The following is a 24,625-nucleotide window of genomic DNA, read 5'->3' on the forward strand; positions in this document are numbered from 1 at the left end:
TGTTATAAGTAAATAGTTGGTGTGTTGCCATAAGAACATTTACAGCCCCAGGTTTGCGGTGCAGTGAATCAGTCGTCATCAAGTGAGGTCATGAGTATCTGATTGCAAGCACAAAGGAAATATTCAAATCACTTAAGGCAAAATTGATAAAATATCCGCCACACGCTTTTACTGGAAATAACTTGATGGACAGCAGCAGACTACAAGAAACAATTCAGGCCAGTCCTCTGTGCTGTCCTGCTGGGTGGAGTAAACCACAAATAATCAAATATTGGCAAGACGGCCTAGACTAAAATGTCAGACTTTGTGCCAAACAGAGCAGGAGGGAGGGTGCATAACAGCGCAGGAAAATAGCAGACATCCTGCAGTAATGATAAGATTTACACAAGAATAAAAAAAAAAACACACGCCACAGGCCCAAGAAAATGTGATCAGATTCCCAGACCGCAGTTTTCCCCTGAAATCACTGTGCGACAGAAGTAAGAAAAATAACCTTAAAACCAACAGATTTATTTTTGGGAAAGAAAAAATACCCTGCACTATTAGAATTTAGTAAACTGTGAAATTAGCAGATATGAACTGAAATTGAAATTATATTTATGGTACAATCTGAAATTGGAAAATATGAATTATGTAATAAATCCTACAGTGAGATATGTCAGCTGTAAAACAATCCATTACTGCTTGGATGAAAGGTCATAAAAAAATGTAATTAATAACGTCTTTTGTGATCAGAAATGAAATGTGCAGAACCGTCTCAGATAAAATGTGGTACACTTTGTGGATTCCCCTCTGTATTCAATTAATCAATGTGTTTGTTTTGTTTTTTCCAGAAATCTTGTTTACTAAGAACTTAACATTTATTTACTTTTACTTGCCTTTTTCTTTCTTTTTGTACTCCGTAAAAGCTGATTATGGTTACAGCTTCCATCATAAATGCTTCTGTGAAAAATAATGATTTCTGGTTGAGTGGGTGGACATCAGTGACACGTCAAACATTAACTGTAATTGTGGTCATAAAAATGTCAGCAAGACCCTTTAAACAAAACCCCCAGAATGAAAGAGGTTAATATTCCACTTGCAGCACAGATTTAACAGATTAAAAATGCTTGACAGGAACTATGTGCTTTAACATGATTAATTAATGTCCCCACTTCACCTCTGCATCTTCAGCCATCGAGAGTTAATGTGATCTTGACTGTTCTGACTTCCAAACAATGTGAAGTGCTGCCAAGCAAAATCTTGAATCTGTGATTAAGTACATTTCATGAAACGTCTCACTGTTTGTGAACATGAAAAATTCTCAGAAGGCTGGAAAATGGTGAAAGAAAAGCATCCATTGTGTGCTGGTGCTGCTGAATTGACAATAACTGGAGATGTACATCCTGCAAAATGTTTTATTATGATTATTTTAAGGAACAATGTCAACCTAGGTGACATGAAAGTCTGTTTTCTGAGTCTGGGAGAAAGTTGCTTGTGTTCATAACTATCTGGATTGGTCCAGAGTGTTTTATTTTAAAGCAAAAAGGACAGACTCATAACACCAAGCCATCTCCTCCTTTTACTTTAGTATTCTGATATTGTGACAATTAAAAAAAAAAAATTCCATCTCTTCTCAATCATTATAAACACCATTAAATATCTTCATTTGTCTTAACTTGGTTTTGTCTATTTGATTCTTCTTTATCCTCGACACTTATCGCTTCACTCCTCTTTCAGTCCCACTCGTCCTCATCTCTGTAAGGGTTGTCCTCTCTCGGCGGCTCCTGAAACCTGATGTTTGCCAGCATGTCCCTCATTGCCACCATTAGACGATTCACTTCCTGGTTCAGCTCTTGACCAGCTCGAGCCACTTCCATTTCATCCTCCTGCCTCTGTCCGCCCTTGATAAGGAAACAGACATCAAGCTCTTATCTGTTAGTATCTGGCCTTGTCAAACTGATATTATTTCTTAACATCGTTACAGATAATCACAAGGCATTTTTATGGTTTTAGAAAAATGATGCACTGAACATTGAATGCATGTGACCTGAATTTTAAAAAATACCAGAGTAATCTATGTTTGTATTACATAACATAACATAATGTTGTTTTCAAGTATGTAACTCTATTTGAACATTAAAAAAGAAGAACCTGGTAGTCTTAACTATAATTCTTTTATCCATTTTGTATCTCTTCCTCTCCATAAGTGGATAATGTGATCAGGATGGATGGAACTGCCCTGATGGAAACATGCCTCAGGCCAATCTATTAACATCAAGCATATATGGCTGACTGAAGATGTTCTACATGTGAGTGTACCTGATACATGTGTCTTAATGAGGCAGCAGTTGGCCTGTGCTGCAAACTGACTTTGAACTTAAAGATGAAATAGACAAAAATCTAATACAGTATAGAAAAACTGAGGTGTTCGCAATATGGTCTTTCTGTATATGTCCTCTTCTACACGATTTCAGCCCAACTACAGTCCATAACTACAGTTTTGCATATATTCGGCAGCACCAGGATTTTTCTTCAGATTTCAGTTTGCTCTTTGGGTTGAGGAGAGACTGTGAATTCTTTAAGGGTGTAATTTCCAATTTTAACAATTGAACAATTTGTTTTAAGTCATGGAAGAAACTTTTAATTGTGTCTTTCATAAAACTAACACACAAAACATTTTCATATGTATGCAACTCACCTGAAGGTTGAAATTTGGCAGCAAAGACCGGAAAAACAGCGACAATGTACTCTCATTGGATGCTCCAACATGCTGCCTATATGTGTACATACACACATACAGAAATATATAAATGTAACAGTTAATTGAGGATATAACACCTGTTTATTTATAAACCACATTATTTACACCATCTGACTGAAAAATTGAGTTTTATGAGTGTAGTTATACAGGTTGTGTACCTCTCTGGTCTGGTGTAAGATATCACTGCGTCCAGTGGAGGCAGAGGGTCGAAGCCCATCACAGGCTGAGTGGTCACCTCCTGAGGGAGTCAAACAAATAGGCAAGATTCGAGTTGTTTCCTCTGCATATTCCATAAGTGATCAGTGTGGCATGGTCAGCATTTTATAGATACTATGATACTATTGAAACACCAGATGTGGCTTTATATGTATATAACACTTCTTCTTGGTGTACTTCTTGGTACTTATATGACTATAATTACGATTCAGAAACAAACAACTATGAAAAATGTGTGTTTCACAATCACAATTCAGAATATGGCAGCATATGGTGTCTTACTAGAGGTAGACTGGAGGTGGCTTCTTTGATCTCAGACAGTAGAACGTGGCGATGGATGTTACGCGGTGCACTCTGGTACCTCTGCTTTCTCCTACAACAGAGTGATGAAGGTGAAAAACTGTTATTTCAGTGGAAAACCAAGTAAACATGGTAACATATTCATCTGATATTATATATAATTACTTCATATGATAGCATACTTAATTACCGTGATTTAGTCTGCTTTTATTATGCTTAACTAGTGTCTCTATTGTTAACAGTCCAAAGTATTCACTGTGGACCTGTGGCAGTAGCAACATCTCGTGTCTTACTTGTTTTGTGAGTCCTCCACCAAAGGGTCTTTTGCATCACATCGGCGCAGCACTTCCTTCACACTCTCTTCCAACCAAAGCATTACTGCTGCTTCCTTCCACAGGGTGTAAGTCCTCCCCACATATAGAGCAGTGAGCTCAGCCAATGCTGGGGGCTGCCTAGAGAGTGGGAAGCAGAGGGCAGAGAGGGTAGATGGATAGGTTTGGAAAGTTAGGTTAGAGGAGGTGAAGAAAGAAAACAATGGAAAAGTAAAATGAATATAAAATTAGGGCAAACATGAATGGGCAGGAAAATATTTTTAACTGTAATATAATGCATTTGTTCGAGTAAATGGCTACAGTAGTGGATAATTAATTATACCATGCAACATTACTATAATTGAGCTAGTCTTCATTATAATGAATGATGGGTTATACAACACAGAAAACAAAAGTATACATTACCCTATCTGACTCTTTGGGCCAAAGAAGGCATGTGAGGTGACTGTTGCATCCGGCTGCACAGTACACAGATCCAGTAAAGGCGTCAAAACTGCAGGAAACACATTATAGCACGAGCATATGAAAACATACATTTAAAACTTGTTATATTATGATGTTAATTTATAGAAATCATTTTATTACCAGAAGTGACTGAAGGATAATCACATCTAAATATTCATACTCTGGTAGTGATATATTCCTGACTGCCTAACCTCCAGGGAACATGATGAGAGCTTCCTGCAGCATCTGGTCAGCTTTATTTCTTTGTTTGTCACTTTCTTCGGGATCCACATCTTCCTGCTGACTGAGCTGGAAATGGCAGAGCGCAGTGGAGAATGCAAAGTTTGGCAGCTGGGACAGATTTCTGTGCTCCTGAAATACAATAAACAAACCATTTCTGGGTCAGACTGAAAAGTTGCCTAAATCACATGTACAGGTGCATCCCAATAAATTAGAATATCGTGGAAAAGTTCATGTATTTCCGTAATTCAATTTAAAAAGTGAAACTCATATACTATATGGATTCATTACACACAAGTGAAATATTTCAAGCCTTTATTTGTTTAAATCTTGATGATTGTCTTGAGTCACTCTCTCTAAAAACTAGCGACCAAGTCCGAAACCTTGGCGTGCTGATAGACTCAGATCTGACCTTCAGCAGTCGTATCAAATCAATCACCAAAACAGCCTTCTATCAGCTTAAGAACATATCCAGAGTGAAGGGTTTTATGTCTCAAACAGACCAGGAGAAGTTGATTCATGCTTTCATCTCCAGTAGACTTGACTATTGTAACAGTCTTCTGACTGGACTCCCACAAAAAAGCATTAAACAACTGCAGCTCATTCAGAACGCTGCAGCTCGAGTTTTGACCAGAACAAAGAGATCAGAGCACATTACTCCAGTTCTAAAGTCTTTACACTGGCTCCCAGTCAGCTATAGAATAGATTGTAAAGTTATGCTACTGGTCTACAAATCACTGAATGGTTTAGGTCCAGAATACATGAATGACATGTTAGTAGAATATAAACCCAGTAGGGCTCTGAGATCTACTGACTCAGGTCAGATAGTGGAGCCCAGAGTTCAGACTAAACATGGTGAAGCAGCTTTTAGCTGTTATGCTGCACACAACTGGAACAAACTACCAGCAGAACTGAAATCAGCCCCAACTGTGAATATTTTTAAATCCAGGTTAAAAACACTTCTCTTCTCCTGTGCTTATGATTGAGCTCTTTCAAAGCACTTTAAATTTTAATCTTTCATTTGCACTCTATGTCCTTTTAATGATTTTAAAGCAAATCATTATTTTATGCTGCAACCTTATATTTAATGCTCTATTATAGTATTGTATTTCTCTCTCTTTCTATGTTTCTGTACTTTGTTTTTATTATTAGTGTGTGTGTGTGTGTGTGTGTGTGTGGGGGGGGGGGGAGGAATTTTTTTTTCAATTTTTTCTGTTAAATGTTTGTTTAAAGCACATTGAGTTGCCACTGTGTATGAAATGCGCTATATAAATAAAACTGCCTTGCCTTGTCTTACAGCTAATGAAAACCCTATACACTCTGGACTTGATAAAACACAGTGGACCAACAAACAGCAGATGACATGGCTCCCCAAATCATCAGTGACTGTGGAAACTTCACACTGCAATTTAATCAACTTGGATTCTGTGCCTCTCCTCTCTTCCTCCAGACTCTGGGACCTTGATTTCCAAATGAAATGTAAAATTGACATTTAAAAAAAGAGGACTTTGTACCACTGGGCAACAGACCAGTTATTTTTCTTCTTAGCCCAGGTAAGGCGCTTCTGACTTTGTCTCTGGTTCAGGAGTGGCTTGACACGACAGTGCGACAGTTGTAGCCCATGTCCTGGATACGTCTGTATGTGGTGGGTCTTAATGCACTGAGTCCAGCCTCAATCCACTCCTTGTGAAGTTCCCTCAAATGTTTGAATGGCTTTAGCTTGACAATCCTGAATCTATATAATATATGAGTTTCACTTTTTAAACTGAATTACTGAAATTAATGAACTTTTCCACAATATTCTAATTTATTGAGATGCACCTGTATACAAACATATGTGCGCACTTGAGTACACTTTACCTCCCAGTCCTGATACAGCTGGAGGACAGACTGGTACTCTCTGGAACGCAGCATCAGGAAATCAATGAGCAACAGCATGCAGAGTGGGTCAGCATCTGGGTCCAAACTAACAAGAGTGGCAGACAAGATCACAGGCTGGAGATTAATAAAGACTCCACTTAAAAAGACTAATATGTAAACCCAGGTACCGTTTTAAGGTCCTCTGTCAGTCCACTCTGACAATTTGTAGCACAAATTGCTACCGACAATGATAGCAAAGTAAGTTAATCTCTTGGTTTCCTTTAAAAGCCACAAGAATGTATTTAATACCATCTGGGCATGCAGTCTATCTGATGATACTGAATACAGTGTGAAGGACAATGAGATAATAAAAATAGAAGTACTGCTTCTTTTCTCTAAAAACAGTGTATTGACAATGCGTTTCCAGATTCTGTTATCAATTATGCGTCAATTTTAAAATAACAGTGATTTAATCTCTGCTTGTCGGAGGGGAACAGCCGTCAGCTTTTATTCCCACAATGCTGCTTTACAAAAGTACCAGAGCAAAGATCTCATGAAGTGAAGAAGCCAGACTTTGATGGAAATCAGAGATAAGCATTGACCATGATATGGATAGACTCTAAAGCTTTAATCAAGACAGTCTGATGGCAGCAGCATGTGGGAGCAAGACTCTTATAGGGGAGAAAGACCTAGGTAAGTGTTTTTTTTACTGCCATGATATGGGAGGTTTTATGTTATGTACTGAGACTTTTAACACTTTTCTGCATGTTATATCAATCTAAATGTAAATGCTTTTATCATTTGTATTATCTTGGTTACAAACATTTGCTTACACTGGCCTGTATATAACTATGTCACTGTTTATATAAATAGGTAAAGATGTCTTTAAATAATAGCTAATCATTAATAAAGTCGCTCAAATTTAGGGTATATACTCATGTCATACAACCAACAAAACTGTTACTTTACACTGTGCCTGAACAGACAGAATATAAAACTAATAGTTAATCGTCTTTGAAGACTATCTTCTGAGTCTGATGACTGCTCTCTGTGGTTACTTAATTCAGGGAAATAAGAGTTATTTTTGTTTAGCTAGAAAGCCATGTGATCATATGTAATGCTTTTCAATGTGATGGCAAAAACAAAGCAACTAAACTTTTATTTTGGCATAATCGGCACAGAATAAATAAGTAAGTCATGAAGAGATTGGGGGCAACCTTTACATAGAGAAGGAGATTTTTTGTGGGTTTTCCCTGTATGTCTCATAAAAAAATTACTATTTGCCTTTAACTCTACAGTCTTTCCCAACACTCATGCTTTTCTGTCTGTACCTCAGGATCAGTTTGCAGTACTCCAAAGCTGTCCGTGGGCATCCTCTCTTCTCCAGGAACATCATGTGCTTATAAAGAGCCAAATAAAATGCCCTGTAAACACATCATTGAGGCATTTCATTCATTAATCATTTTAATGTCAGAGTCCTTAATACACAATTTAAGTTACAAATGATAATCCAAAGAACAATGTGTCATAAAAATAAGCAAAAAGAGAGAGAAACAGCCAACCTGTTTTCTGGCCTGAGATAATCAAGTCGACAGGCACCTGAGGTCAGACTGAACAAAGGGTGAAAAGCGCACTCAAAGCTGTACATGGCCCTTTCTGGAAAACAAAAAAAAAGAGAGTAATCATGACTTTTAAAAAAAAATATCTACATAAACAAAAATATAACATTTTCCCTGAAGCAATAGCACACAGGGTATGGCATAATGTACAGAGATTGGTGGTAATCAGTAATCACATACAATGTTGCAGTTCTGTCGGACATGTTCTCCTAGACAATCCCTTGCTTTGCATTCCAAGAATCTGTACTTAAACTTTTTAACAATGGCTGTTTTGTTGATTTATCAATCAATCAATCAATCTTTATTTGTATAGCGCCAAATCACAACAAAGTTATCTCAAGGCACTTTACACATAGAGCAGGTTCTAAACCGTACTCTTCAAGTTTTAATTTATAAAGAGACCCAACATTCCCACATGAGCAAGCATTTAGCGACAATGGCAAGAAAAAACTCCCTTTTAACAGGAAGAAACCTCAGGCAGAACCAGGCTCAAAGTGGGCGGCCATCTGCCTCGACCGGTTGGGGTAGAGGGGAGAGAGAGGAAGAATAGGAGAGAGAGAGAGTAGCACATTGAAAATAAACATTGAAGCTAGAAGGTCCGGGACTGGAATCTGTCATCCGGACGTCTACAGGCCCAGATTGCCTGTGAGATGAGAAAGCACAGACAACTCCGGGGAAGAAGTGTAGGTTACTGAATGCATTAATAGTACATGAATGTTATTGGATATAGATGGATGGATAGAGAGAGAGAGAGAGGAGGAAAGAGGAGCTCAGTGCATCATGGAGGTAGGAGTCCCCCGGCAGTCTAAGCCTATAGCAGCATAAACTAGGAGCTTGCTAACTATAAGCTCTATCAAAAAGGAAAGTTTTAAGCCTACTCTTAAAAGTAGAGAGGGTGTCTGCCCTCCGGACCGAATCTGGGAGATGGTTCCACAGGAGAGGAGCCTGATAACTGAAGGCTCTGCCTCCCATTCTACTTTTAGAGATACTAGGTACCACAAGTAGGCCTGCGTTCTGGGAGCGCAGTGTTCTGGTAGGTACATAAGGTACTATGAGCTCTTTAAGGTATGATGGAGCCTGACCAGTAAGAGCTTTAAAAGTGAGGAGAAGGATTTTAAATTCTATTCTTGATTTTATGGGAAGCCAATGCAGTGAAGCTAAAATAGGAGTAATGTGATCTCTCTTTCTAGTTTTTGTCAGAACGCGTGCAGCTGCATTCTGGACCAGTTGGAGAGTCTTTAGAGACTTGTTAGGGCAGCCTGATAATAATGAATTACAATAATCCAGCCTAGAAGTAACAAATGCATGGATTAGTTTTTCAGCATCATTTTGAGACAGAATATGTCTGATTTTTGAAATGTTACGCAGATGAAAATAGGCAGACCTTGAAATTTGTTTTATGTGGGAATTAAAGGACAGATCCTGGTCAAATATAACTCCTAGGTTCCTTACAGTAGTACTGGAGGCCAAAGTAATGCCATCCAGAGTAGTTATATCATTGGATAATGTGTTTCTAAGGTGTTTAGGGCCAAGCACAATAACTTCAGTTTTTTCTGAGTTTAACAACAGGAAGTTACAGGTCATCCAGGCCTTTATGTCCTTGATGCATGTTTGTAGTTTAGTTAACTGGTTGATTTCATTAGGCTTTATTGATAGATATAATTGAGTATCATCTGCATAACAATGAAAATTTATTGAGTGTTTCCGAATAATATTTCCTAAAGGAAGCATATATAAGGAGAATAGTATTGGTCCAAGCACTGAACCCTGAGGAACACCGTGTTTTACTTTTGTTTGCATGGAGGATTTATCATTGACGTTTACAAACTGAAATCTATCTGACAGATAGGATTTAAACCAGTTTAATGCTGTTCCTTTAATACCAATTAAATGTTCAAGTCTCTTTAACAGGATTTGATGATCAATAGTATCGAAGGCAGCACTAAGATCTAACAGGACGAGGACAGAGAGAAGTCCATTGTCTGATGAAGTTAGGAGGTCATTTGTAACTTTTACCAGTGCAGTTTCTGTACTATGATGAGCTCTGAATCCAGACTGAAAATCCTCAAATAAGCTGTTATTATTTAGAAAGTTACACAGCTGATTAGCAACTGCTTTCTCGAGGATCTTAGAGAGAAAGGGGAGGTTCGATATGGGCCTATAGTTAGCTAAAACCTCTGAATCAAGAGTAGGCTTCTTAAGAAGTGGTTTAATGACAGCTACTTTAAAAGACTGTGGTACATATCCTGTCACTAAAGACAGATTGATCATATTTAATAAGGAAGTACTAACAGAGGGAAGGACTTCCTTAAGCAGCCTAGTTGGAATCGGGTCTAAAAGACAGGTTGATGGTTTAGAGGAAGTGATCATTGAGGTTAATTCTATAAGGTCGACTGGAGAGAAACAGTCTAAATAAATATCAGGTTTAAAAGCAGTTTCTGAGTTTCCTATGTTAGAGGATGAATCAGTGCTTATTGAGGGCAAGAGGTGATTAATTGTGTCCCTAATAGTTAAGATTTTGTCATTAAAGAAACTCATGAAGTCATCACTACTGAGAGTTAAAGGAATACATGGATCAGTAGTGTTATGACTCTTTGTCAGTTTAGCCAAAGTACTGAAAAGAAACCTTGGACTATTTTTATTCTCCTCTATTAGTGATGAGTAGTAGGCAGCTCTGGTGTTACGGAGGGCCTTCTTATATGTTTTAAGACTGTCTTGCCAGGTTAGGTGAGATTCTTCTGATTTGGTGGAACGCCATATTCTTTCTAGTTTTCGTAAAATTTGTTTTAATTGTCGAGTTTGGGAATTATACCAAGGAGCTGTTTTCCGTTGTTTAATTATCTTCTTTTTTAAAGGAGCGATGGAGTCCAGAGTTGTTCTCAGTAAGTCTGCAGCGCTATCAACAATACAGTCAATCTGGGGGGGACTGAAATCAGAATAAGTCATCTCTGTTGTATTGATACATGGCATTGAGCTCAACATTGATGGAATTTTTTCTTTAAATTTACGATTTACAAGAGTTTTAATGATGCCAAGACAATCACAATTATTTTGCTTGATAATTTGACAAAAACTGAGAATTTTCAGTCAAGTTTCTACAGCAATTTTTAAATCCATACCTAGCATACTTTTAACAAATCACCATCATGCTGACCAAACACGGACACAGTAACTCTGTAACACAGAACACCAAATCAGCTTTGAGATCGGTTTAACGTTTTGAATGTGCATGGTTATGATATTAAATTCACAAAGCACTGATCTGTACATGGTGCATATTACCAACATCTGAAAACTTGGATAGTCATTACTAGAGGATTTTACACGGTATTGCTTATCAGCTAACTAACAAGAAAAGGTGTACAGAACAACAACATAACAGAGTAAAAGATTTTGCACGTGCCTGACATATTATATGATGACATGTAGTTCGATAAAAGTATTGATACGATTAAAATGCTTTAATGATAGCAATTACGGCTACAGCTAACAGCTATTCTCATGATCAATTGTCGTTTCGTCAGGAAACAGTTAAAAATGCCTGTTATAATTGAGCTCATGATGACGTCTTAAATCTCTTGTTTTATCTGATCAACAGTTCAAAATCCAAATATACCCAGTTTACAAGTATGACACATAAATGCTTCAAATTCCCACATCTGAGAAGCTGCAAACAGCAAATGTGTCAATACACCATTAAATGAATCAATTCCAATCATTGAAGCCCTAATAGCAATACAAAATCATAATGATTCTTTTTTTAAACAAAAATGCTAAAAATTGTGAGAGCAAAGATGCAGATCTTTCATGGGCTCAACATAATTGATCCAAGTCTATATTTGGAGAAAATTAAATCAAATTAATTTAATTGGTTATGAAACGGTCTCATGATGCCTCTGATGTCTCTATATGACCTACATAAGCAAATGAGACCATCAGATATGTAGTTATTCTACATGCCTGCAACCCGGTCAAGTTCCCTGAGAAATCAGATGAAACAACTTACAGTACGCAGACCGGAAAAGCCTATGTTTACATTAAATGTAGCACTGTAGCATGAGGGAGTACAGAGACATTTCTAGGAGAAGGACCAGGAGCATTTTGAATGAATGAAAAACTTTGAATGAAGAGAGCGAGAGCAAGAATAAAGGAATTAATCTTGTAAGAGAGATTTAAATGGTGGTTATCATTGCATGTGTTTCTTTTATGTATTATATGTGTTACTAATGTTGTTTTCAAACTAAGGGGTCAATATTTGTTCAGTTTAATGTGACAGTGATGACACTGGTATTAGAAATCCCACTCCTGGGCTAGTTTAACTCTTGAGCTTGTTTTTATCTGAGGGTTGTTTGCTGACCTCTGGAGTTAGCTAGAGATATCTTTCCCATAAATCTATTTTCTTAGAAACTGTGGATCATGAGGAACCAAAATAAGCTAAATTTGAAGGATGTCCTCGTTTGAAATAGTTGACAATTAAGTCTCTGTGAGATCATCTATGACCATACTTGTTTGTAAGAGAGTGTACCAGTTTGTGAAAGTGCCTGTTAGGAAGCTGACTGTTTTGAACTTTGCTCATAGTGAGTTATAAAACTGGTTTGTGCTAGCAAACCAAACAGAACAACAGGCTTTCTTTCCAAAAAATACAAGATAACTGTATTTTTGTATTTGGACATTTTTATAATTGTTACTGATGGTTTAATGGATTGTACACGGTCTACAGCTGCTTCAACAGTTTACAATGTTTAATGTTTTTGTGTGTTCTTGTGTGTTCAGCCAATTTCCACAACAATCAGAGAAATAAAGCGTTATTTTTACAGCAGTTACTTTCTAAAGCACGTATAGGGCCCCATCTTGCGGTCGGCGCAAAATTCTGCAAAGTCTGTTCCCCTAGATGCCACTAAATGCTACACACTGCACTTTTAAGAAGTGTAATAATGTCTGAAGAGGGACTGTTTTATTTCATGCCTATGCCTAAATCGAAAAAGAAGGAGCTTGTGTATCAAACTGGCCGCAATAACAAACACAAACACTGAAGCTTCTTATTGGGGCAGAAAAACTTTGCATTCAGCTCATACAAACTCGCTAGCTGAATGTTTCTTGGTGTAATATTTGATGATAAGTTAAAGATATGAGAACATTATCAAACCCTTAATACAACTATTAGTATCAATTTGCCATTAAGCTACATACAGCGTACATATGTAGGAGCTGCTCTTAAATAGATCCAGGGAGAATGCAGTTATGGGGAAGTGTAGTGGACCCGGATGAGGTTCTAAAATCCACTGATTATCGAGTTGGTGACTGGGTCATAAATACATTTTTCTATCTCTGGTTAGAATAAATATTTCTTTGTTTTTGTTTTTTTAATAGAAAGATCCTCACCAATAAGGTCCCTGGCCATTTCTTGGTCCTCCTGTATACGGCAGACATCAGAAAGCTGCAGCAAAGAGTCGATGTGGTATGGGTTCAGCTGCAGCAGAGCCTGCATGGAAAAAAGAGACAGTGTGTAAGTATTAAGTTTACTGGAGTACAATTCAAGACATGGGTCAAAATCTTATATAAATGTGTGTGATCTCATCATGTGGTTACACTATTCCTTCAACTGTTGATTGGTCGATATGTTCACATGCACAGACATGCAGGTATTCATTGTTTTCATTGGACAAACTGGGCTGTATCTGTAATGGAAGAACACTGCTGTATATAAAGTAATTCCCTCTTTATATTATTGTACCTCTACTGCAGATTAACAGAGAGAAACTATCCTTGAGAAAAGACAGTGGAATTTTACAGTAAATAAGAGTGTTAGTTTGGTAGATATCCTCTTGATTTGATTTACTCCCACTGCTGATGTACAACAAAGCTCAACATTAAGCTTCACCACAAAATGTTAAGCATGTGATTTTTTTTTTTACTGCAGTGCTCTTTGGCACGTACCTGACTTCTCTCCTGAAGTTGCTATATATAGTCCTAAACCTATGACTTTGTATCAACTAATCAGGATGTTAGTATTGCAGTTGGTGACTGTTTGTACAGATGATTCAATAGTATTGTTTCATGCCTCATTAGAATTGAAGACACATTTTAGTATCTATGTAATGTTACATGACAGGCTTTGCTACCCCTTATCACTCAGCCCTCACTACAATTCTATTAGATTACTTAACACATTCCAGGCAACACCAACAATAAGCATACCTGCTTTAATATATTACAATATATGAACTCAGACAACAAAGTGCACAGCAGAGGATGAACTTTTTACCACAATGTTGTTTGGGTCCATGGACTCGACAGCATCGAGGAACTTGAACTGTACTTGCTGGTAGTCTCGACCGTGCTCGAAGGTGAAGTGCTGAACGCCATCCTTTGACTGAATTAAGGTCATTGAGATTCCTACAGAGACATCAGGCCCAGTTAACAAAGACAACACGTTGACACAGTAAGGTGAGGCAATGTTAGGATAGATGTAATTCACAACAACAGGATTAAATCTGCAAGACGAGGCATATTAAAGATGAGGCAATCCCTTGCAACTGATATACCATAAAATAGCATCTGATATGCATAAAGAATTTGAATTACAATACTGATTGTTCCAACTTGTAACTTTTATATCATGTTTAAAGTGACAGTAAAATGTTGCTTTATGTGCTATTTTATTTATGGCAGTTTAACACTGTTTTTAAAAAGAAAAACATTGTTACTTATTGTAAATAAAAAAAGTTAGTACATATTAGTTATTGAACATATCTTAGGCCATGATTATTTGCTTGTTTCATTTTGTGTCTACCAACACTGATAAAGACTATAAATCATGGCCTCTTGTAGCATATAATGGTGGAACAACAGAATAACAAGATCCAAGACATCCTAGATTGTAGGTCATTTAACAGTATTAACTTATAAATAATATTATGAAGATGTTACAAGAGTAACATTTTACTCTCTAAACACTGTTGTAAGTGTTTAAATAGGACACATGTTCTTTTCATATCTCTAATTTATCATGAAGGAACAGATAAGGCTGTGTCGGTCACTTCAATAGCTACCAAAGATGACATTTGTGGGAAAAATCTGATCCAACTGCGGCATGAACTACTAAAAGAAATTGTACACAGTATATCATTGGTGACTTTCAGTCTGTACACAATTAGGCAGTCTTTATGATGACGTCAGTATAACAAAAGCTACATTCAGCATATATTGCATTGGTTAAATCTTAAAATATCTGTTGCTACTGAGGTAGTTTAAGGCTCTCACCATTAATAAATTGCTGCTTGTTCTTCCTTCAGACTCCAAGGTGAAGGAGCATCTAATAGTATTTTGGGCTGGTTATGTTCTTGTCAGTTTGAATTATGTATAATTAAAACAGAACATACAGAATAAAAAAACGCTACCATTTTCTGTATGAAAGTGTAAACACTAATATAATAACCGAATGAATGAACATATGTCCACAAAATTTCACCAGAGGTATGTAAACAGACAGGAGTCCATCAAGAGATCAGGAGAAATACAGAAGTGAAGTGGGGTCAATTATTTATATTGTATATTTTTTAAATTGTATAATTGTATACAATATTTTTAGTTATATAATTCTATTTTGTGCAAAAGCTCACAATATCAAAACAGAAATTAAAGTTTGCACTTATTTATTTAAAACATCTAAACAATATGTTTAAAAAGGCATAAACTATAATTCCGATGACTATCAGGAAAGGTTTACCTGGGCGGCTGAAGCGAGGCCAGCTGTCCTTGGGACTGGTCATCCAGGTGCTACGGTGAAACTGCCTGTTCCTTTGTCGTGGTCTGTCAAAAGAAGACCCAATGAGCACAAGAATTCAGACAGAAGATGTGGACCATTTAAATAAAAAAACCTCACAATTTTATCTATTTATTTATTTTTTACCTTTGATTCCCCAAAACAGCTCGAGCCCCAAAATATCTCTTCAGCTCCGTCTCTGGGTTGAGATTCCTAATAAATTAACAAAGAAAATGTAATTCATATCTTGAAGGCTAAATTATAATGTGGACCAGTTAAGGAAAAATATTTCAAGAGAATGAAGCAGACTGTTTTATTAAACTTTTCTTATTTTTTTAATGTCAGTCCATGTGTACTCTAGACTCTAATTTAAAAAAGGCTGGAAATCAGGGCAAGCAATTTGATATTACAGTCCTGTGATTTTCAAGAGTACACAACATTGACAGGTTCACTGCTGACCAAACTGAACAAATAAGATACATATGGAAGGCAAGATTAAGTAAAAATGTAATCATACTGGTGGGACACCCAATTCATGGCTCATAGTATGTGATTGCCAGAGTGCAAAACTGAAACAAAACTATGTGACATGCACGGTTGTTTGCCTGTGTTGATATCAGCTCTATTACATGTTTTATTGTCTTTTCTGTGAATGAACAAAAATAAATATAAATATAAATATGAATAATAAATATACAGTATGTTACCATTTTCACATGATAGTTATGTGAAAAGTTCACATCAGTGCATACTGTGGACACTGCATCAACAACATAATGGCTGCACAGAATGTGCAGATATAAAATCCATTCTACTTAAGAGGTCAGGAACCTGCTTGCTCTTGATCAGCGGTGAGTACACATAACATCACATGCTTACATACCAACACAGTGAAATTTAGTTTGACAGCTGTTGAAAATGGACTGATATGTCAAATGCCTTTGACGTCACTATTTGCTGTGTGGCCAGAAGTGCAACATGTTTCAATGAGTTTTAATCTTCTGTGATAACAGCCTCCAAATGATTTACTATTCTTATATGAGCTAAGCGCCATCACTTGGTGTCAACCTGGAATTACAGATGTATATCTTGAGTATGTGCGGCCACTGAATTGACTGAATGTACTGATCAAGAGCTGTTTCATATATTACTACTTCGGATTTATATCGGATAAGGTCTGACAGACAGAAACATGATTTCATTAATATTCCAACAGGAAGCAAGACAGTGTGCGGGAGGTCTTCTCACTGTTTTCAAGTTACACTTTCGTCCAACACAAGTGTCACATATCCAGGTGTGCAGAGATTTATTTCAGATAAAACTATTCTTAAAAGCATATCCAAAAGAAATAGTAAAACTTAGTACAAGAAAAGAAAAGGTGTGCATGTAAATATATAATAAGTACACATACATGTAGTAATAGCTCAGCTAGTGACACAATTTTCCAACTAAACAGGCAACGTGTTTTATATACAACTTCACTACACTCTTCATTCAGTTTTTAAAGTGTGTCTAACATAAAATAAAACTTGAACTTGAATAAAATTTGATTTGAGCCAATCTACTTTGTCTACAAGAGAGATGATGGTCTCCTCACCTGTGCTCCACGTGTAGCACAGATCTTCTGTCGAAGCCTCCACAATCCTCATTTTGCAAACTCAGACCATTGGACTGCTCCAGGTTCTCCAGCAATAGATCAATGTTATCATCTCGTGCAGCATCCTGATGTTACAAAGAGAAGTCAATAATAATTTTTTTAAAAAGAGCAAATTAAGTGAGACAACACTTGATTCTTGTACTGAACTAAACTGTTTTATATATCAGGTGGATAGTTTATGTCTCCAAATAATGACTGCAAGGCATTATGAGTTGTAATAAATGGGACCAAAATTGTAAGTCTGTAAAAATGCAATCCATTATCAGACTATAATGTAGATTATTAAGTAGGCAAAGTTTTACAGCTGTCTTGCCAGAGCGGATATGGAATCTTCTCTCAATAAATGTACCTGTCCATCTTCTGATGTCACTTTTGTCTTCTTCTTTTTCTTCTTTTTCTTAGCTCTGTCTCCAGACAAAGACTAATGATAAAGAAAAGAGAGATGACGTCTTAATGTATTAAAAGCAAATATAGAACATATTTAGATATCTCAGGACCACACAAGTCCTTCTCAAATTGTATCTTTACCTTTATAGATACCTCCTCATGCTGGTGCTTTTGATCGCTCCTCTCAACATCTTTGTTATCATTCCTTCCTGTGGCACTTGTCTTATTTCCATCTGGTTTCTCTAAATCTTCATCAGGTGAGATTTTCTCTGCCTCCTTGTCTGCATCACATATCTAGTAAGACAAATGCATAATTTCCTAAAATTATGACATGGTTACAACAATCTAGTTCCATCCATTAGTCATAGACAAGGTTAGTGTGTCATATATAGAATATATGCATTCAATGTTGTGATGCTGTTTCTATTTCTTGGTTTCTTTCCTCTACAAAGGGCAAGGTCTGTTCATGACTAACTTGGCTTTGCTGATGAATTTTGTGGTTTTACCACCATATCTGGCCACAGTTTAAATAATTTAGGGCTGCAACAAATTATCATTTTCCTTATCAATTGATTGATTGTTCAACTAAATATCAGAAAATGGGGAAAATGGTAATCATTGTTAACAAAAGCCCAAGGTGTAATCTAAAGTGTCTTGTTTTGTCCTGTCGACCTGTCCTGCCTCAACCCAAAGGTTGTCATAGAGGGGGAAAAAACAGTAACTATTCAAACTTCACAAGCTGAAACAAGAGAATTCAGGCTTTTTTCCTTTAACAAGGCTCATAACGATAAATCAATTTTGAAAATAACTGTCGGTGGACTAAATGTTTAATCAACTAATCGTTATTGCTCTGTTATTTCTAGACTTTACACTTGGCTGTCTCTAACAAGAATTTTAAGTAAACCAGAGTTGAAAGAGTAAACTCAATTTGCTGTATCTTAGATATGTATGTCATGCATTATATAATATAATAACCCTGCCTGTTGCCTCTGTACACTGGATTTATTTTCTGTGCTTCTTGATACTGGTGAATATTTCTGCTGTTAGCTTGTTTATTAACGTTTGTGAGTAATAATCAAAGACCGTACATAAAGATAAATAAAGTTAATGGTAATAATGTAACGTCAGGCTAATGTATCTGAGTTGACACCGCAGGGTTAACATTAAATAAACTGAAAAACAAGCTAACGCTAGCCGGTGTTAGCAGGTTTCACCGCACATACTAAAGGTATGTTACGACTGACGTGTAGCAGCGGGATTGTTACGTCCTTACCAGTTCATAAATATTACTGAAGTTTTTCTGGGCCTTGTCTTTCTTTGCCTTTCTGCTGCTGCCAGTCCTGTTAGACGGTGGACTAACACCAGCCGTGTCCAGCTTCTCCTCCTCCTCCTCAGGGCTGTCAACCAAAGTTAGATCCCCGAGGTCTAAGGCCTCCTGACCCCGCTGTTTCCCTCTGAGCCGTCTCAAAGCCCGGCTAGACATTATCGACTGCTCATGTATAAACAGCCACCTCAATATTTGCGACTAGGATAGTTTTTTAGTTGGCTGACAGACACAACAGACCAATTCCATTGGTTTCTTTTCCTTTTTCTTCTTCTAAATGTTTTTGCAGCTTAAACGCCTCTGAGTGTACTACTGCCCCTTACAGGATAGAGGGGAAAATGCACTAAACACTACTAATATATTGATTACGTTTTAAGCCCATGTGTGCTCCAAATAACTCCACATCATGATTTATTTACAAAATATAAAAAATATTGTTTTCAAATAATTAAAAAAAGCAATTTATGTATTCAGTAACATGATGACAACAAAAATGAGGAAAAAACCCTCCTCCTGAACAACATCTAAAAGGTCTGACTTCAGATGTAACACCCTTTGTAATCATCAACATTTTCATAACTAACTGTAATTTAAGTACACATTTTTTACATTTACATTTTACAATTACATTTATTTTGTATTTAAACGCTGTTACATGTAACTAGTTACTCCCCAACACTGTTGTAGAGGACATTGCACATACATCACTGTAAATGTAACAGCCGAGGATTAGATGATAAAGAGCTAAAAAGAGCAAGGCAAGTATTATGCACCATAGGGAAATATACTGTACACTACAATGCAAGCAATTAATACAAAACATAGAATATGGTATGCAAACAATCAATGCAAGTAGTCGACACATGACAACAGTATTTATAGTCACAGATACCATCCCGTTGAGTGTAGAAATTGTTCATGTTTTTCAGTTAAAGGTTCTCCCACAGACAATTTCAATTTCAATAGGAAAAGAGGTAGTCCTGACATCTCTATTGAACAATGAATTCCTATTTGTGATCTGAGGACATTTGCAGAGAAACTTTCCACTTTCAGCAGATGAGTGTGAAAACAGACTTTTTGTGTCAAGCTCTGCATATTACAACATTCTGCACAGTGAAGCTAAGTAACAAGAAAAAAAAAATTTAAGTGGAGGGGGACTTCGATTTAACCATATATCTCTGATTCCCAGAACCACAGACACCTTTTAAGCAAAGTAATGTTTTCCTCTTTTCCACTCTTTTTAAACAACCTTTTTTTGTTTCCTAATTCTACTCTGCCAAGGGATGCAATGTCTACAGCTCTGAGAATGTTATAATTTCACTTTTACATTTAAATTTTCAAAAATATAAGTTGTTGGAACATACATCATATGTTTCCACATTTTTTCCTCTGTATTTTTAAAAATCATTCTAAATAGGGTACTTCTGTTATGCACTTATGGACACGGATATTATATCTCATGGTTTGTACTTGTTGTATTGTTTTTCATTTCTTGTAAGTTACAATTTAAGTACTCTGAAACGGCCTCTGTACATTAACTGTGCTTGTTTTCCTCACTTTGCCTAAAAATAAAATCCTACACATCTGATACACTGCTCTTCTTGTTTGTAGTTCTCTCACGTAGCAGGAGGGGGCAGTATTAACTTTGTAACCCTAACCCTTTGTAGATTTTTTTCTCAGTGACTCTACATTTTATGTTTTACAGACCTCTACAGACCTCATTCAGACCTCATTTGTTCAAAACCTTTTTAAAAACATGTTAGACTCATTCTGTTCGTGTACAAGATGAAAAAATGAAACTCAACTTCAAAAATGTCTCCAGCAGGATCTCTTATGTCAGCACTGATTTGTGTGATTCTTCATTTATACATGAGCACAACCTGTATCTAAGCAACTATAACGTAATCTGATGGACTTTTTGTGCATTCCATATCATACAAGCGGTAAAGATTGCCAAAAAAGGTTGGGTTACATAGATTTTGTTTTTGACCAGATATCATGACACAAAGTGAGGCAAAACTGCCTGAACAAGCCCAACAAGTTTCGAATAAATATTTTTGTAATAAGCTAAGCATTGTAAGTTGGAAAATACACTCAATCTAAAAAACAGCGTCTTACAATGTGGATTGTTTAACCTATAAGTGTTCATACGAAGCATGAATATAGAATGATAACAATAATGCAAAACCCATATGTATTGTACATTGCTAGTGTGACTCAAATGTTTTAGCCCCACAAACTAAAATGAGGAAGTACTTTTATACCTCAGTGGTTGCCACAGACTCCAGCTGCTTAGCAAGTCAGCTGTGACCAAAACGAAAAAAACAAAAAAGACAACCTTAAGAAGTGAGAAAAGAAAGAAATGACACCAATGCATAAAACTTGTCTGACAACTAGCTGAGCCAGATACATGAATCTGACATTTGTTTCATCACAAGACAACAATGGACAGTTACGTGACAGAGAACTGTGAGAAAACAAAGACTCAAAATGACAAAGGGAAATTCTGATGTATTGAAATTCAGGGTGCTTGTGAAAGGGGAAAATGGGGAAGTTGCAAATGCCATTACTTAAAATAATTTTCCAAAGGATATTTGTAATATCAAACACATGAAAGTGCAAACCTCCAACAGATAATCGTTCAGAGAGGGAAAAGGATTTATTTACAGGACATCAAGAATACTGAAATAAAACCCTACATTTTTAACAAATGGCTAATATTACCCATATGCAATGAAAAACCAACATGTCAATTTAATCTAAAAACCGGTATACTGTATAGACCAATAGTACATGAGTATTGTAATTGATTTACTTAAAGAAGAACACCTACACAATGTGAAGACAGGGTAAAATGAAACAGTGTAAATACATTCAGAATAGGGTATTTTGTATGATCTATGCATGGCAGTACAGCTTAAAATATATATTGCGGTTGGAAAACAGGTACTGGTAAACTCACCAATATCACCTACAGTCTTTTAACTTAGCAGCTTTAGCATTGACATTTATTTCCTTCTGCATCATTGATTTTTTTCACAAATACAATTCACTTTACCCATCCACCTAACAAACATTTTTTCCTGTTACCAGTACAATCCTCTGCATGCTGAGGTATGAAGGTGGGGACCCAACAGTCACTAGCTTCGCTAAGCTTCATTTGACCAGAACCACAGAATCTTGTGACGTCCCACTGTGACTGGTTTGAAAGGAGAAGTTAAGATGGGGCACTGGGCAGCACTATTCGTTGGCAGTAACAGGGATGGGATTGTCATAGGCTGCTGCCTCCAGGTCATCCACTCGTTTCCTGCGCATCTCTGCAGGAGGTCTTGGGGGAGGATTCTGAGGAGGCTGCTTGATGCTCTCCCCAACTTTAGGGTTTCGGACCTCCTTTCGTGGAAGAATGGGCTCCCAATGTTCACCCCGGATGGCTGCCTAGAAAGCAAGAGGATTAAAAGAAATACAAATCAGTAATGAATGGTGGATCCACTAATGCAAGTGGCCTGTCACCTGCAGCAGCTTTTTATTATCGTTAATGTAAAATCAACTTAATCTTGATTGTAATGTATTATTGCTTATTGTTTGATGATGAGTAATTGAGTATGAGTGGCTCTTATCTTTTACACTCATAATAAGATAATAGTGTATCCTGGAAGGTTTTATATATACTTAGTTGCCACAGCAAGGACTGCTGAATAATTCAGTCACACCCCTGATTGGTCTGATTTCTACAGAGTTATGTCTCAATAGAGGGACCAGTAATGAAACAATCTCTTCCTTGTTACCATTTCCTTGTTTCCGTCAACTGTCTACTTCCTTCCTCAGCAAAACAACTTTATCAAAGTTAACAATATTTAACCTGCTTAACTAGAGTGATAAAAGCTTACACTTACCGCAAGGTAGATGAGGCTGGCAATACCAAGGCAGACACACCCAAGAACAGTAGCAAGCATAAACCCTCCAGGGACACAGATCCTGTAAGAAAGAGACAAAGAGAGAGAGAGTTAAGGGCTTTGGAAGACTTCAGATTATAATGAGATGTAGTTAGTCTTTTGTTGGAGTGACTGACTATGAATGCGAATAATGCTGTCAAGCAATGGAAAGTGGCTGATATAATGGACTTACACAGCATGCAAAAATGCTCTGACATAGTAGTTCCTTGTCAATGGCCCAAAGCTTTTTACACACACAGTGAAGCAGTACTGGCCCCTGAGGGAAAACAGGAGACAGTGGTGACCAATAAGCTTCAATGTCTTCACTAAAAGCATATAACATCACAAAACTTAACCATATGAATTACACTTAATTAATGACATCACTTACGTCCTCTCCACACTTGTGCCTTTGGCCCTCTTGCCTCTTGGGTACTCAAGTAAACACACAAACACCCCGGCAGCACTGTGTGTATTCTGTCAAGGCTGTTTAATAGCTTCTTAAAGGGTTTTCCAGGTTACATGATAACTGATTGGACATCAAAGGAACTTAAAATAGCTATTAGTGACCATGAGCGGGTTAAATAGGTATGGATAGGTGGACTGATTCTGAGATGGAGGAGAATAAATGCACAATGTCATGAGACAGTCAGGTAAAAACTACTCCTACCTGTTATGTTTTTACTGTAGTAAAAATATCATGATTTGCGTTTTGTATTTTGGTCCAAGCACTTCACATGGTGGGATGTAGAGACAGGTTTGACTTCCCACATAATTGTGCTCAGCCTGCCTGTGTTTGCAGAAAGTATTCCAACTTCTGTAAATCACATATACACAGCACAGTTTGAAATACAATAAATGTGCATGTGCTTTACTGCTGTAGCACAAAAACAAAGAGTCCCAACTTAACCAACAGTACAATTTTTGTTACCCACATCTGTATTTTAATACTTAGTTTTATGAATTATTTCACAACATACTACTACATTTATCACATTTAAGTCATAACAGCAGTAAGTACAGTAGAAAGCTTTTCCACAAACAAAATTGTTGCAGAAATTCAACATCTATAATACATGTAACACATATGTAATTGCAGATCTCTGAGGAGGGACTCTGGAGACTGAATATTGAGCTCTTCCTTGAATCTTTAATTTTCACAAAGAGACAACCTCAGTGTTACTTCTTTAGATTAAACACCATATTTATGGTTTATGCAAAACTTAAAGGATACACTGCATAAGCAGCAAACTGCCATCCTCTGAACTGTCCAGCCACCCCCACAATGCCTCCGGTGAGGAGAACTGAAACAAGGAAGCAGGGAGATACATTTTAACTAAACATTATGCACATTCTCTTTATCTCTGCTACGAGACAAGTCCATGTTAAACTTTACTTTGACTTGATTCTTTAAAAAAAAAAAAATCAAAACAGATTTGGCTACACTTGATTAAAATGATTTAATATTGTTGTAATAAAATCAATAAGCAGTTTTACTTTTTAAACAGTCTGGTGTATACAGCTTTTAAAAAATGTTTAGATATTATTTCATCACAAATTAGCCTACTTATGTACAATATGCACACTTTAATTTCAGTGAAACAAATACCTTAAAATACATTAAAAAAACAAAACTTTAGACTAGGTGTGTATACTCACTGAGTCCCGAAGCTAGAGCCTGCTCATTGGCCCACATAGCCCATTCAATTTTCCCCATGGTATTCACCTCAAAGCCTTTCTGCAGACGGCAGATACTTTCCACACAGCGACTAACTGCTTTGATTGAGCCTACAAGCGCACAAGGAA

At 36.8% G+C, this 24,625-nt stretch overlaps 2 protein-coding genes across 2 annotated transcripts; both read right to left on the bottom strand.

Annotated features, from left to right (window-relative positions):
* Positions 1–1,383: 1,383 nt before the first annotated feature.
* On the bottom strand, positions 1,384–19,148 carry tcf25 (transcription factor 25 (basic helix-loop-helix)). The gene is made up of 18 exons (XM_062422060.1): positions 18,837–19,148; positions 17,705–17,857; positions 17,526–17,597; positions 17,117–17,241; positions 15,667–15,732; positions 15,484–15,566; positions 14,020–14,150; positions 13,137–13,236; positions 7,698–7,791; positions 7,467–7,559; positions 6,136–6,241; positions 4,248–4,407; positions 3,997–4,084; positions 3,553–3,711; positions 3,242–3,332; positions 2,902–2,981; positions 2,681–2,756; positions 1,384–1,883 (listed from the first exon to the last, which is right to left on the bottom strand). The coding sequence occupies exons 1-18, from the start codon at positions 19,044–19,046 to the stop codon at positions 1,716–1,718; spliced, it is 2,055 nt and encodes a 684-aa protein (XP_062278044.1). The 5' UTR covers positions 19,047–19,148; the 3' UTR covers positions 1,384–1,715.
* A 2,373-nt stretch (positions 19,149–21,521) lies between these two features.
* On the bottom strand, positions 21,522–24,625 carry LOC134006602 (cytochrome b-245 light chain). Its single transcript, XM_062445569.1, has 6 exons — positions 24,479–24,625; positions 24,054–24,123; positions 23,211–23,285; positions 23,013–23,096; positions 22,781–22,862; positions 21,522–22,322 (listed from the first exon to the last, which is right to left on the bottom strand). Exons 1-6 carry the CDS (start codon positions 24,534–24,536, stop codon positions 22,128–22,130), a joined length of 564 nt encoding a protein of 187 aa, XP_062301553.1. The 5' UTR covers positions 24,537–24,625; the 3' UTR covers positions 21,522–22,127.

This window comes from Scomber scombrus, chromosome 1, assembly GCF_963691925.1.
Source record: "Scomber scombrus chromosome 1, fScoSco1.1, whole genome shotgun sequence".
Taxonomy (NCBI): Eukaryota; Metazoa; Chordata; class Actinopteri; order Scombriformes; family Scombridae; genus Scomber; species Scomber scombrus.

Excerpts from the sequence above, each read along its gene's own strand:
- tcf25 (XM_062422060.1), bottom strand. The coding sequence starts at position 19,046 with ATGTCTAGCCGGGCTTTGAGACGGCTCAGAGGGAAACAGCGGGGTCAG. Across the intron at positions 17,858-18,836 it reads TCAGTAATATTTATGAACTG|ATATGTGATGCAGACAAGGA; the intron begins GTAAGGACGTAA and ends TTGTCTTACTAG. Across the intron at positions 7,560-7,697 it reads TATCTCAGGCCAGAAAACAG|GGCATTTTATTTGGCTCTTT; the intron begins GTTGGCTGTTTC and ends ATGTGTTTACAG.
- LOC134006602 (XM_062445569.1), bottom strand. The coding sequence starts at position 24,536 with ATGGGGAAAATTGAATGGGCTATGTGGGCCAATGAGCAGGCTCTAGCT. Across the intron at positions 23,097-23,210 it reads GGCACAAGTGTGGAGAGGAC|GGGCCAGTACTGCTTCACTG; the intron begins GTAAGTGATGTC and ends GTTTTCCCTCAG. Across the intron at positions 22,863-23,012 it reads AGAGCATTTTTGCATGCTGT|GATCTGTGTCCCTGGAGGGT; the intron begins GTAAGTCCATTA and ends TCTTTCTTACAG.